Source organism: Galleria mellonella, unplaced genomic scaffold, assembly GCF_026898425.1.
Source record: "Galleria mellonella isolate WM207_F2 unplaced genomic scaffold, CSIRO_AGI_GalMel_v1 utg117, whole genome shotgun sequence".
Lineage (NCBI taxonomy): Eukaryota > Metazoa > Arthropoda > Insecta > Lepidoptera > Pyralidae > Galleria > Galleria mellonella.
The window spans coordinates 1,518,230-1,533,337 of NW_026441980.1; the positions used below are offsets into that span (position 1 = coordinate 1,518,230).

A 15,108-nucleotide genomic window follows, 5' to 3' on the forward strand; every position below is an offset into this window, starting at 1 on the left:
TATTTGAAATCTATATAAATATTGAAATTATGATATTAACTTTATGTTCAATTTTAATTTGTAAATAAATAATACAAGTTTACCACGTAAGTAACTTACGTTTTATTCGCGTATGGGGTCAGCTAAGCCATTGCACGTCGACCCATCGGGATCTTTTGTACTTCCTCCTGCCTTATACTAGCATTTTATACATCCTATTTGTTACCTTAACGATATCCCGCGGTTTAAGACATCTGTAGTCCCCTGGCTCTGTATAAGCCGTTCCTAGTAGATTCAAACGCATACTTGAGGACGAGTCGCAGTTGCACATCAAGTGTTCCATGGATTCCGATGTTTCACCGCACAATCTGTCCAGTGTGTTCGTGAGATCCATCTTGTATAGTATAATTATGCCTTACCAGCACATGTCCAGTTCAGACACCTATTAAGTAACTAACTTAATACAAAGATTAAAAAAAAAAACAAGCAAAAGCAAAGATAGTAGTAGAAAATATTTTATTATTTATTTATACAAATTATTCAGACCATCGTTTATTTATTGATTAAAAAAATTAATAGGATTTCTTATAACTGTAATGCCTACCATATCCACTATAACTGTACACAACCCATTACAGTCTTTTCCCATATAAATAGAAGAGGTAACTATTGTCACGCTGGTTTTTTTTAATTATTTTGAATAAGGGCAGGTTTGTTACTATGTAAAAACTATAATAACATGATATTTGGTATATTATTTGTTCTGGCATTTGAACTATATTTAGCTATAAATATATAAATAAACGTTTGTTAACCTGATTAAACACAATCAACACAGATGTAACATGGTATATGTTAAAATATGCTTTACATATCTTAAATACATTTTTGTTATATCATAATTCCTAAAAAAGGATTCATTTTTATCTGTAATACACTGTTTGGTCTAGAGATCGAATGTGATCTCTTCTAAAAATCTTAATTAAGTCATTAAATTAACGAAACATTTTATATTCTTGTAAAATGCATCGTAATTTTTGTACACTTCTTCGAACTTCCCATTAAATTGTGCGACAAGTATGAATGTATTGCAGGAAGTCGAATGAATGCGGATATCTCAAAGTCATTTCTTATGGTACTTTATGACTGTATCTTAGGATCATTCTATGTGAAATTTTATGGGGTAGAACTATGAAGACAAACATTGGTTAATGGTTGAAATGATGATGTTATTTCACAAAAGCTGTCCTGGAATCATAGGCATCTAGACAGGCATAATTATAATGGGCAAAGCCTGATTTTGCTTTTTAATTTGTAACTGTTTCAGCAGCACTCTTAAGTTGGTATCTTGAGGAGTTTCTTGAGGCTTAGGTTTTAACGGCCATCTCTGTCCAATACCTGATATAATACTAGAAATCCAGTTATATATCCACGACGCGGTATCTGGAACGTTGATTTCTATAGGTAGAAATGGTATCGCCGATATTATACCTCCTATAGAAACTCTACCTCTATTAGGTACAAGTAATATAGCTTTCTGTGTTTCTTCAAGAGCATCGTTAGGATCTTCAGATTCTGCATTTACAATAACAGAGTCCAATTCTTCATCGACTTCTTCATTGTTAGTATTTTTTAATTGGTTCTTATCTTCTAAATTGGGCGCAGGGGAAAATTTTAAAAGGTTGTTCGCATCTGATATTGTATTTTGTAATGGATTTGGTACTATTATTATCAATGGTGGTGCTGTGTTCCTGAAATGAAACATTTAAGTCAGTATATAATTGGAAAGAATGTAATTTGTCAGTATGTAATTTGAAACTATTTCATATATTATGTCTACTGCGGCTCTGCCCTCGTGTATCTGTATGTAAAGTATCCCATGTGCTGAGTTAGAATATAACGTACTTATCTACCAAATTTCACTCAAATGTGTTTAGTATTTTATGCGTGAAAGAGTAACAAACTTCAATCTGTCCATCCGTTGTTACAAATTCACATTTATTGTATTCATAAGTAATAGGATTTTAATTAAATATATAAGTATTGAGTGGGTGTAGATATATACTATATGAATAGACAGTCAGAAGGACAAGAGAGAGAGACAGCCTTTGTAGAACCTAAGTAGATATAATGATTAAGCATCAGCGCTTATAGAAATAATCTTTTTTTTTCTGTTTGAAAAATTTTTGCAAAATCTTTTTGCAGGAAAACATAGCTTTCCTTAGAAAGATTTCGTAGAAAGATTTTGCAAAAACTTTTGCAAAGTTTTTGCTTATTGATATTACCTTATTATTTGTTACGGCTTTATTTCGAGTTATTTTTCCTTGCACTATATCTACTACTATATCGTGTTCGTTTTCAACTGCCTTAAAGAACACTATGGAGTTGAAAAGAAGTAGACATATTTAAAATATTGCACTACTATTACAAAAAGAAAAAAAAAACATACGTTCCAAGCGGCGTATTCACTACATTCAGCTGCTTTAACATCTGCAACTGTTGTAATGCCAATAATTGTTGCTGCAACGATCTTGAAGATTCCAACTGCAGTGACTGGTGTGATGAGACCGGTGCCGCGTATATCTTCGTTATTTGTAAACACAACACTAATATGGTTAAACTCATCTTAAAATTTATCTTTTCACTTTTCATTGGCAAATTAAAAAATAACATCGATTGTATTTTGTTTTAACTATAACTTAATTTTATGATTAATATTTTCGTTTTTTATTCTGTCATTTTGTATATTATGTATTAGTAATTTTATAAACTTTTCCACACTTATATTTTAAAAATATTTTTGTAACACAAGATGTTAATTCCGTTGATATATCAAACACAAATTTTTTCTTAACTCCAAAATGTGAAAAATATTTTGCACTTCTTTTAAGTATATATGAAACACACCTATTTCTTTTTAAAATATATGAAACACTCTTTTTCTTCTAAGTTCATATGAACGTTTTTTTTTTAATTATAAACAATGCGAATCCTTCGACGGTGGTCTTCAATGTGGCAGTCAGGACCTGCGCTCGCGCATATAATTATTATGCATGCGCGATAACAACATACTGACCCACTGACTGCACTTCCGACCCTGTCGCTTTCTTTTTTAGGGTTCCTTAGTTATGTTTCTCGGTTGATTTTCACTCTTGTTTGTCTAAAACTAGATTTTTTTTATTTGTGATGGGTAATTAAAAAAATAACAGATTAAAAAAAAATCAGTGATTAATACGTATATCTTATTTTCAGTTCCTTCATAACGCAATATTTTATTAAAAAGGAAAATACGAACCCGGGGAATCAATAGCCCAGATTGAGAAAATTTATATTGATAATCTCTCTGTTGTATTTTGTGGGATAAGTTAGTTTTGTGTTTATATATTATATATTTTCATTGTCATATATAAAGTGTTCATCATATAAAGTGATAAGTGATGGGTAGTAAACATCCAATTATCGAATTTTAAAAGGCGTGCAATTCTGCAAACACCTTTCTTCCCATCTTCTCAACTCGTCCCATCAGGTGGACCGTCAGTTTGTTTGGTTCGCTATTAATAAAAAAAAAAAAAACTTTATAAACTTTCACATTTATGGTATAAATTGGTCTTTTTATTTCAACCCGTTTTCATATACATTAGTACTCGTATATGAAAACGGGTTGAGTAAGATTATATGAATTTATTTTTAGATTACTTTAATTTTATTTTTTAACTATTTTAAACGTAAATGGTTGAAAGTGGAATGGTAATGCCACCAGCGCAATTATGAAATATATGCTGGCGTGGTATCGGTACATGATGATAGATTGGAATGAAGACAGGTTAGTTGGTTTAGTGCAAATACACCAGGAATTAACCACAATGGTTTCCACGGAAGATTGTTTATTTATTTATTTATTAGAAACCAACGGCGTTACAGTTAAGATTTACATACTAGTATTTAAAATATTAAGGCTAATAACAGGTTTCTTATTATTATAAAAGTACAAAATTGGTTTGCGCAAAAAAGAAAATGTACAATGCAGACATTCAATCATAAGACACTCAAATACAAATATTTACCAATGCATGTATGTTACAGTATATTCAGTACTGCTATATTTATTTTATACATAAATACAACAATAAATCTGATAGGTCGTAGACTATATTATCAACAAACTTCTCCCTTCATTACCATATCATATCAGCCAATAATTGTCCACTATTGAACTTAGGCCTCCTCCTATTGGGGGGCCAATAGTTGCCATGTCTGGCAGGTGGATTGGTAACCATAGTTAGCCATTGGTGATGTTATAACAGGGACCCAAACCTCTAACATTAAGATCCCTTAGTCATCTCTTATAGCACCCATGGGAAAGGAGATGACCATTTGATGACCACGGCTATATATACCATGTTATTATTAGTTCTTATATGTACTTATCAACAATATATACACGTAGGTGGAAAAGGGATTGTCAGCAATCGAGTTTGACAGCTCCAATGCTAGCAATTAGCCTATTAGCCTATTCCCACTGGAAACCATCGTGAACAATTCTTGTTGAATTCGTCACGATGGGCTAACTGACCTGTTTCATCCTCATTTATCATTCTTCACTTCGCTAGTGTATACCGATAGCACAGGCGGGGTAACCATTCCAATGTCACTCATTAAAAAAAAAAAATATATATATATACACGTACATATTAACTATACTACGAAATGGAGACTACAAGTAGTCCGAAATAGTACCTCTGTTCCACTAATATTTCGGTTATGAAGCATGCATGACTGAGTTTCAATTTGAAAGGTATGATATGGCATTTAATTTATAGGGTACGGGGGCATAGGACCATAATCTTTAAATGGATTGCCATGCAATATGCATTGACATAGCGTGTAAGATCCATGGTCTTGCTCACGTCTATAGGGAGTGGTTGCTACATTACATCAGGTGGGCTCACAGCATGTTCCCAAAAATTGACAAATGTAAAAAAAAAAAAAGAACTATATAACTTAACATACGTAAGACAAGCTAAAAAAAAAGTAGGGATATATATTTACATGTGTTACATTTTCATATTAAGAAATAATAAAATTTTCATCGTGTCTCCAATCAAACTGTTTATAATTACTCCTCTCCATCCAAAGGTTGCCTGGAAGAGATCGCTTTTAGCGATAAGGTCGCCCATTCTTTTCTCATTGTGATTATTTCTTGTAATTGTTTATATTTATAATAAGTTTACTATTGTAATCTTTTGTAGGAAACAATAAAGAGTATCTATCTATCTGAAAGAATGGAAAGAAAAATGGGAAACTCTGGAACCCACTACTAATAATCCCTTTACAAAGTAGATGCTGAATTCTCATGATGACATTTAAACGAGTTTGACACGTAATAATTTGTTTTAAGTATATACATTTAAGTAACTAATTAGGGTTAAAAGACAGTTAATTATTTAGGTTTGTTAATGGCATTGTATGTTAACCTGAAAAGATTACTAATATTATTACTTATAATGTGTTTAGTTTACGCAACGTGACATTTCTGGCCCTCTAGACAAGTGGCAAGCGAATTCGTCAATGGAATCTTTCACTTGAAATTCGTCACTTTTTTGGTCTAGATATGTTACGCGACGATAAAATAATGGAATTTATCTTGGTATTCTATTAGACATTCAGCCAGACAGAACGGAATCTAGATAGAGATTAGATACTTCAGTTTGATCCCCGTTAAATAAACTAGTTACAATTTGCTGTCCACTTTCAGTTGCGTGCGGAGATTGTACAATGTGATAAACAAAAAAAAAAAAAAAATAAAGAATTCAGTAATGACCAAATAGATCGTCGAACAACAATATGGTACGTAAAATTTTGTAGACATATTAGATTGGGATTATTTGAAACTAGGTTTAATTTTTTTTTATACAACTCAGAATGGCAAACAAGCTGACGGCCCACCTGACGGAAAGTAGTAACTGTTGCCTATAGACATGAGCAGTACCATGGCCATAACAGTGTATACTGTTTCACCCCTGATACCCCCCATGCGCTGCCATTCCCGAGGACTCAGGTGTTATTCCTCTGAACCTAGTAAATTCACGCCATATCCCACCGTTCAAACCGAAACACAGCCATGCAAACACAACTGCTTCACGGTTGAAACACGAATTGGACAGAGGTACCCAAGCAATTGACTTTTGTACAAAGTCTCTCTCTGGTAAAAATCTTGACTTTGTCTACTTAACTGAGGTATATTGATTGACTAGGGTAAAAGTAACCCACGTCATACGTTATCTCAAAGCTTCCAATTTCGTAAGTGTATGAAAAATTTTATAATTAAATATAATTAAAACACTAAGATGTAGCAAATAAATGAACTGTGTGTGTGTGTGGGGGGGGGGGGGGAGGAATTATTAGTAATGGAGACTGAAAATCCCATTGCTAGCAATATACCCAACCAGGTCGACCTTCTCGCGGTTCTCCCTGGAAAATATCATGATTAATTCCCGATGAATTCATCATGATGGGCTAACAGTCTTGTTTTCATTCTCATCTATCACCCTTCACTGGTGCTCCGCCAGCGTATCCCGTTAGCGCAGGCGGGTTTACCATACCATTTTCACCCATCAAAAAAAAAAAAAAACCATCCTTGTGAATTCTAGTGGTATTCGTCACGATGGGCTAATTGACCTGCCTTTTCATCGTTCGTCATCTATCATCCTTCACTGGTGCCCCGCCAGTGTATACCAATAGCGCAGGCGGGGTTACCATTCCATTATCATACATTAAAAAATAAAAAATAAACACCCATTAATTGTTCCCTGCTGAACATAGGCTTCTCCCTATTGGGGGGTTCTGGCAGTAGTTGCCACGCTTGTCAAACAGGTTAGCAACCGCATTTAAGTTTCTGGTGATGTTTTAAGAGGGACGCTGCTGCCCATCCCTCGAAACTCCCTTAACTTTCCTTGAATCGCCTCTTACGATACCCATGGGATAGGAAGGGATAGCTCAGTCTATGCAGGTACTACACGGTAAAAAAAAGTATAGTATGGACTAATACACGATCAAACAATCAGTTTAAACATTGTTTAACTGTAAAAATAATAATTGAAATCGGTGCAGAATTTTCAATAGTATTCAAAATTGTATATCGCGTAATATATAAAAAAATATGTGTGTGCCCCGGCATAGAATGGGCCACCCCTTCCTTTCCCGTGGGTGTCGTAAGAGGCGACTAAGAAAGGGCGAGGGATGGGCAGCTGCGTCCCTCTTAAAACATCTCTAAAAAGCCTTTAACTGCGGTTGCCAAGCGTGGGATACTCAGTCTTGCAAAACTCCGGTTATGTGGAAGGACTAATACACGATGTCAATCAGTTTAAACTTTGTTTAATTGTAAAAATAATGATTGAAATCGGCTGAAATAATAATATAAAATAAAAATACAATGAATCTTTACTCCTTTTAGAAAGTTGATTGAAATATAATTTTAATTAATCTATCTCTCTATGTTTAATAAGGTAACGAGCATAGATGGTTGTTTCTATTGGAAGGCTAGGATATAATAGTGAAATTATAAGGCATAAGAGCATAATCCTCAGGAATGACAGCTCATGGGTGTCACAGTTTATTCCGGTTATTTGATTAGAATTATTTTGTTTAATTCCGCTACCATTAGTATACACATACTAATGGTAGCGGAATTTGGCGTGACTGCCAACATTAAAAAAATTACTAGTATTATTATTACCAGAATTTGACACTTTTGAGTGTTGGTAGTTGCATATATACTAACGGTGGCGGAATTGAACAAAATAATCTTAGTTCAGTGAAATATTTAATAACAATTTATTCTGTTATTTTCATGGTGCTGTTCATGTCTATATACGACGATTGTCACTTTCTATTAGCTTGTTTGTTTAATTGATAGTGTAATCTATAAAATATATAAAATTCTCGTGTCACGGTGTTTGTTACCAAACTCCTCCGAAACGGCTTTACCGATTTTCATGAAATTTTGTGTGGATATTCGGTAGGTCTGAGAATCGGCCAACATCTATTTTTTATACCCCTCAATGATAAGGGTGACCTACCTCTAAAAAAATTTTTTTATTTTTTTGACAATTTTTTTTATTTTTATTTAAATGTGATTTATCATTGAAAAATACATACAACTTCAAATTTTCACCCTTTTACGATCAACCCCTGTTTTTTAAGCGCGATTTTTATATTTCGCAATAAGTGGTAAAACAACGTTTACGGGGTCAGCTAGTAGTTATATAATATTTGTTAATAATATTTTTATTATAATATTATTATTATTAAACTAAAATGTTACATATAACTTACCTGTTCTAGGTATTATGCAATACGTAATTCGGAGTGCCGTTTCCGATGCGAATGTTACAGTTAGTAATGAATATGTATCAGCAGATCCACCGCGCCCGTTAAACGAGTTTACTTTACGTGAATACCCCGTTTAATTGATCGCAAGTGAATATAATTTACAACGGGAAAATGTAAACAAAAAAAAAAAACATATAAAACAAATTAAATTTAATTAACAATATGGCAAGAATAAACAAATATAATAAATAGCAACAGAATGAGACTTACTGTACTAGGGACTAAGTTACATTTTTAAATGCAATTTTATAATATCACGATTTTCCGACAATAGCCTTTATTCAATATACATCTAGTTTTTGTTATTCTCTTCCGGTTGTCCATCGTCGACCACAACGTCAATTTCCACCTCGTACGTACCCGGTTTCGTTCTTGAAGGCCTAACGATTACGCCTGGCATTTTTGGCTCTTGTGTACCATCTACTTCATTTTCAGCAGCATTCGCCATTTGCACTTTGACAGCTGGTGACGAAGAGGGCACTTCTTGTTGGGTACTTGTCACCGCTGAAGGATCTTGAGGCAGCCTTACGGACATTAAACCCTGAACGCGTTGGACCAAATACTCCAATATTGGCCCGAATCTTGATACTCCATCAGTGGTTAGTAAGACGCGATCAACGGTGTCCTGCTTTGGGTGTAGTACGAACATATTGAAGTTTAGAGTTCTGCGGACCGGCCTGGCTGCTGCCTGACTGATGTAGGCTACAGCTATGAACATGATGAGAGCCCGGAGCGACATGTTCTGTATTCAGGTGCGACGGTAACGGCAGCGTGCGACCAGCGCGGCGTTGCTCTTAGCACTGCGCCCGTTGCGTTTTTGCCCCGCATCTAAGCTAAGATAACGGGTCTCAAGCAAAAAGATCATAATTGCCTCTTGGTATACGGTGAACGCTGGATAATTACGGCGATCTCTCGACACCTTTCGTTTGGAAAGCTTCTATCTTAATTTGAGTGAGTCATCATTATCAGACGGCCAATTTGCAGTGAGCTTCTGTGTCGAATTGATGCCGGGGTCTTATCAAAGTTTCGGAACTTTTGTGGGAGACGCACAGGCCAATTTAGTTTGGTTATTGCTGTGCCATTACAATGATGATAAAAAATGATTGTAATCAAAACACAGAGCTGCAAGTAACGACTGCATTTCCTTTGGATCTTATAACGATGCAGTAAAGTCGCATTGTTGGGTGTTCAAGATTTTGTTACGGTTGGCTAATATTGCATTGCCGATTCTTTTGTGATATACAAAGGCATCAATCAAGATCAAGATCCACATAAACAGCTGGTTAATATAATGATGCACTATCAAGGTCATATGATGCGGGTCAGTAGGAATGGGCGAAATGCGGTTTGTGGAATTCTGCATTGTTCTACTATATTGGTAATAGTGTAGAAACTTTTACAGCCAATTTGCAGGAACAAATTGCAAAGTAGTGTGTTTTCATTATATTGGAGAAATTAGCTAATTTCTCTTTCAATATTATTTTTATAGTTTATACATAAACAAAGTAATTACTATGAAGTGTAGGTAACTACTGGTATAGTGAAAATGTTTTATGGATATGTTTTCTCGGTGAAAGGATTTTATTGATAAGTTTATTATGACGATCTTTATGATGCCTTGGTTAGGTATGCTGTTTGCGTAATTGCTGCATCAGGTTTGATTCTCTGTCTGGACAATTTCGAGAAGGAATTTTTGAAAATTGTCTGTTTTGGGTGATTTCCTCTTATGTTAGTTGAATAGTGTCTCATCACACGAGGTTATTCTAACTTTTGGACTAGACTGTCGATGTGATTGTGTAGCACTGTTTCTAGATTATTATCGTTATATATAGTAAATTTGATTTGCTTACTTTTCGCCGAGCATATAACATGTTGACTAGAATCAAATTCCTTAATAACCTTTACTATCTATAAGTCAAGATAAAACCATTAGGTCGGTCGCTTTCCATGGAACTACTTGTATTCCAAAAACCAGGTGGATTTGTTTAAACACTTTTTGGACTTCCTAGTTTTACACTTCTTAATTGTAATTAATATCATCATCATCATCATTGTTTAACCTTTAATTGTCCACTGCTGAAACAAGGCCAACGGCGTACATAGTATATCAAGCAGAAATCCAATGATAATACTCATGAAAATGATCAGCTATTCTAAAGGATTTTTAAAAATTTTTTAAGGAATTTTACATACTTTAAATATATCGGCTCCCTCATCACCGGTACTGATTCCTCAGATATGATTTAATCTAGTTTGCTTGTAAAGACTTCATTATTCAAGTTTTTTTTTTTAGTTTTTTTTTTGTCGCGATAATGCATCAATCGATTGTCATCGGATTTTTAATACATGTTCTGATTGGGATAGACAAGGTGATAGGTTCACTATGTGGCATAGAATAGGACACATTTTCTCACGAAATCATTATATCTACGCAAACGTAGTTGCGTGTAAAAACTAGTTGCCTATAAGGAAAACTTTAGACCATGTTTCTTTTTCATATCAAACACAAATTAGTCATGAAATAATTAATCTGTTAGCAAATCTGATCCACTTCTTATGTATTCACTAGTGATGTACCGGAAAATGTATATTCGCGGATACAGGTGGTCTAGCATGAAACGAAAATCCGAATTTTCGGGCTCAATTTCGTCCGTTTGTTCGTACCAAAATCGACCCAGTAAATGAAGCTTAACATTTCGTTCATCATAAATCCTATCCTTATAGTCCAGAGGAATGATATTTTAACATTTTTAATAATTTTAAACGGCATGTATTATGTAATTTTAACATCAAATTTCTGTTTTGTTCGTGCCCGAAATTTCGGAAAATATTTCATGGTAGGCCCTCAGATACAAATCAGTGTCTAGATTTACGGATACGTATACGGATCTCTTGTTTCTTACGATTTAAGATACGAATATATCAATTGGTTACGTTTATGCTCTATTGGTATAATAAATCTTCTACCGCTTGCATAACGGTTTGTATTCGGAAAAACTCTTCGATATGATACCTACAGCCATCTTTCAGCATTGCATCGCTCGTCATCGGCAGGGAATCCATCCTCACACCTTAGACCCAGAATGGTCATGTTCAGTGCGATTTTAGAGGTGTTTCGCGAACACTTAGGTTGTGAAATGATCTTCTTGCCGAGGCTTTTCTTAGACACTACAGCCTGGAGTTCCTCAAAAAGGGCATATTAAGATTTCTTAAAAGGTCGGCAGCCTGCGTGTAATGTCCCTGGTGTTACAGGAGTCCATAGGCTACCGTAATTCCGTTTATCATCAAATTTCATTGGAATTTATTGTTACCTGTATATACATATATACTACTTTCATATAAGTGAAGAAATTTAACAATATTAACTTTTAGACTTTCGCATTACATGGTTGATGGTTTAAAAGTGGCAGGAATTGACCTCGACTAGATAAATTTAATAAAATACAGCATCTCTTCAAGTTCCGCCAAAAAGTAAAGGAGTTTTTCATCTTTCTTTTTGTTATCTTTCGGATATTCGCGGATACGAACACGGATACGAGTATCCGGCACATCACTAGTGTTCAGTAGATGCAATTAACAATCAACGTTTTCTTTGCAGTTCATAAACATTGATTTTATATTGAAATCTAGCATTAATTTACTACCTACGATTGAACAGTATGTTATTGCAAACTGATCCTTATTCCAACGAATTACGAGCGACGTATATAGCATAGAGTACTGCGTTTGTCCGTCGATGTTTATATCTCTGGATGCGTACACGACTGCGGCCCGTTAACAGTATGCAGTTAAGTATAACTTGTAAAGTGTAACGGAGCAAGTCAAGATAAGCTTTGTGATTGAACGTTCTCTGAATGTAATAAAGTAGCATTTACAAATTGTAATTTATTAATTGTAATTAATGTAACAACCTAATATTATATTATCCCACTGCTGGTAAAAAAAAAAAAACATAAGAGTCTTCTTGTAAAAGTAGAGTTATTATTATTAACGCATTGTATTCTGTTTAGTTTGCCGTGTGGTCCTGGCATAGAACGGGTCACCTTTCCCTTCCCCGAGGTTTTCGTAAGAGAATTTAAGAGTTGAGCGATGGATAGCATCGTCCCTTTTAAAACATCATCAAAACGGGCGAAGGGATTGTTAGTAATGCGGATTACCAGTCTCATTGCTATTGTAGCAATATACCCTGTCAGGTCGACTTCACATCATCCCAGAGGGAGACTTTGTACAAAAGTCGATTGCTTGCGTACCTCTGTCCCATTCGTGTTTCAACCGTGAAGCAGTTGTGTTTGCATGGCTGTGTTTCGGTTTGAAGGGTGGGATATGGCGTGAATTTACTAGGTACAGAGGAATAACACCTGAGTTCTCAGGAATGGTAGCGCCAGGGGGGTATCATGGGTGAAAGAGTATACTCTGTTATGTCTATGGGCTCATGTCTATAGGCGACGGTTACCACTTTCCATCAGGTGAGCCATCAGCTTGTTTGCCATTCTAAGTTGTATAAAATAAAATAAAAAAAACTTCCACGTAGTCTCCCCTAGAAACCATTATGTTTTATTTCCTAGTACATTCGTAACGATGGGTTAACTGACCTGTTTTTTCCACCTTTACCTATAATCCCTTATTGGTATACCAAAAGTACAGGTGGGGTTATCATTCCATTATCATTTATTAAAAAAAAATCACCGATTCGCATGCCATGCATGATAATTACGGCAAAACCCCACTTATGGGGGAAGTCTTTGTTTATCAATGGACAGTTAACAGGTAATATGGTAATGATATATGGTTTCATATATTTTGACTGTCTATCAGTAACTATTTACCCAGAATATTTTTTTAATATTTTTCACCGCATTGTTACATTTCTGTTTTTCCAAATGCTGACCTGGTAAAGAATGCTATGTAGCAATCATTGCACATTTTTTAAATATTGTTGTATAATAATACAATATTATTATTTGTAATATGACCAGTAAAGAAATAAATAACTAAATTTGTATTCTTATGACAACAGATCAGATAAATTATAAAGTTCCAGTGCGTACACAAATGAGAAATTCACGAAGGCAAGAATTGTTTGCAATTAACAGATACCGTACCAATTCCGGTATTCGTTCACCCATAAATAGAATTTTGAAAATATATAATGACAAATTTTATAATATTGATATATTTGCTACTAAACCATTAACTTTAAAAAAAAAATGGTAGCTAAACAATTAGTAACCTCCTCCCTCTCTCACGAATTTAGTAATGCGTGCACATTATTAGTAAATTATAAAATACATGTGTATATTTAAAATTCTTTTTTTTTTGTTTGTTTTGTATGATTTGTACCGGTGATGTGGTTGTGTCAATGTTATTTATAATTTAACTTAATTAATAGATATAATGGTCGGCTCCACTTCTCGGCAATATATATATATATAGCAATCTGTAGTTAACGTTGTTGGTAGTACTATTAATCACATTTAAATGTAATTTTATTATAATTATATATTGTATTACTGTTTGTTAACTTTAATAAAATAAAGAAAAAAAAAATTCAACATAACTGTTATGATATTTTCAACAGAATTTAATAAAAATACAACTAATATTTTCATTATGTTCTGTTGAAAATGATTGCAGAAACAAAAAGGAGGCAGTGGTATCGTGCAGCTATCTTTATAAGCTATTGCATAGTAAGTCTATATGTCCTATAAATTAGACCTAATGAGGCCCTTGTCAGGCGTGTGCTCAATAAATCTGCCTTGATGATATCCGTTAATTGCTAACCAGGTGCTAGAAAGTTGTCCAGTAACACTGGTTAGGTGCACTATCGCTCCGTCGCTCCATATCTTGAAGGGAAGGGACAATCGTTCTCAAACTTACTATAGTAACTTAGATTTTGAAGTAATAAAAAGTATAGGTGTTTAAATTTGAAGATAATTTTGATATGTAAAACTTTGAGAACGACTGAAAGGAGGAACCTCTACTTGGCTAATTCTTTTTGTATATTTATTTATTTGTAAAATCTTTATTGAAAATAATTTACATTGGACAATTTAAAAGATTTAATATACAATGGCGGACTTATCCCATAGATGGATCTCTTACTGTCAACCTTTGAGAAGCTGAATGAAAACTATAGAATGTTCAAGGGTAAAAACTGTACAGCTAAACTTAATAATATCTAATTAAAATTGTACATATATTACCATAAAAAGTAAACGTTTTTGTCTTATGTTTGTAGTTTTTTTTTGATGGGTGAAAATGGAATGGTGACCCCGCCTGTGCAAACGATATACGCTGGCGGAGCACCAGTGAAGGGTGATAGATGAGAATGAAAACAGGCCAGTTAGCCCATCGCGATGAATTTATCAGGAATTAACCATGATAGTTTCCAGGGGGAACCGCGAGGAGGTCGACCTGATAGGGCATATTGCTAGCAATGGGGCTGTCAAACTCCATTGCTAACAATCTTTTTCCCTTTATGTTTGTAGTTGCCTGACATCTAAAGTATGTTGTCTGGCAAAAAAGATTTGTATAAAAGAAAATGTTTGTAAAATATATCGAAAATTTTGTTTTAAAATTTCAATACAAAATGAAAGAGAGTGAGTGAGTGTGATGGGAGATTTTCTTCGTTTCTTTCATTTCACAGAACACTCGTGTGAAACGCGGATGGGAACTTGATAAGAGTAATCAATTTAAAAATGTATTCTTTCATCATCATCATCGCCATACTTTTCATGA

At 34.3% G+C, this 15,108-nt stretch overlaps 1 protein-coding gene across 1 annotated transcript; it reads right to left on the bottom strand.

The window, feature by feature from the left end:
• Positions 1-234: 234 nt before the first annotated feature.
• Positions 235-2,977, bottom strand: LOC113520106 (uncharacterized). Its single transcript, XM_026905370.3, has 2 exons — positions 2,429-2,977; positions 235-1,730 (listed from the first exon to the last, which is right to left on the bottom strand). The coding sequence occupies exons 1-2, from the start codon at positions 2,650-2,652 to the stop codon at positions 1,244-1,246; spliced, it is 711 nt and encodes a 236-aa protein (XP_026761171.2). The 5' UTR covers positions 2,653-2,977; the 3' UTR covers positions 235-1,243.
• Between the last annotated feature and the right edge of the window lie 12,131 nt (positions 2,978-15,108).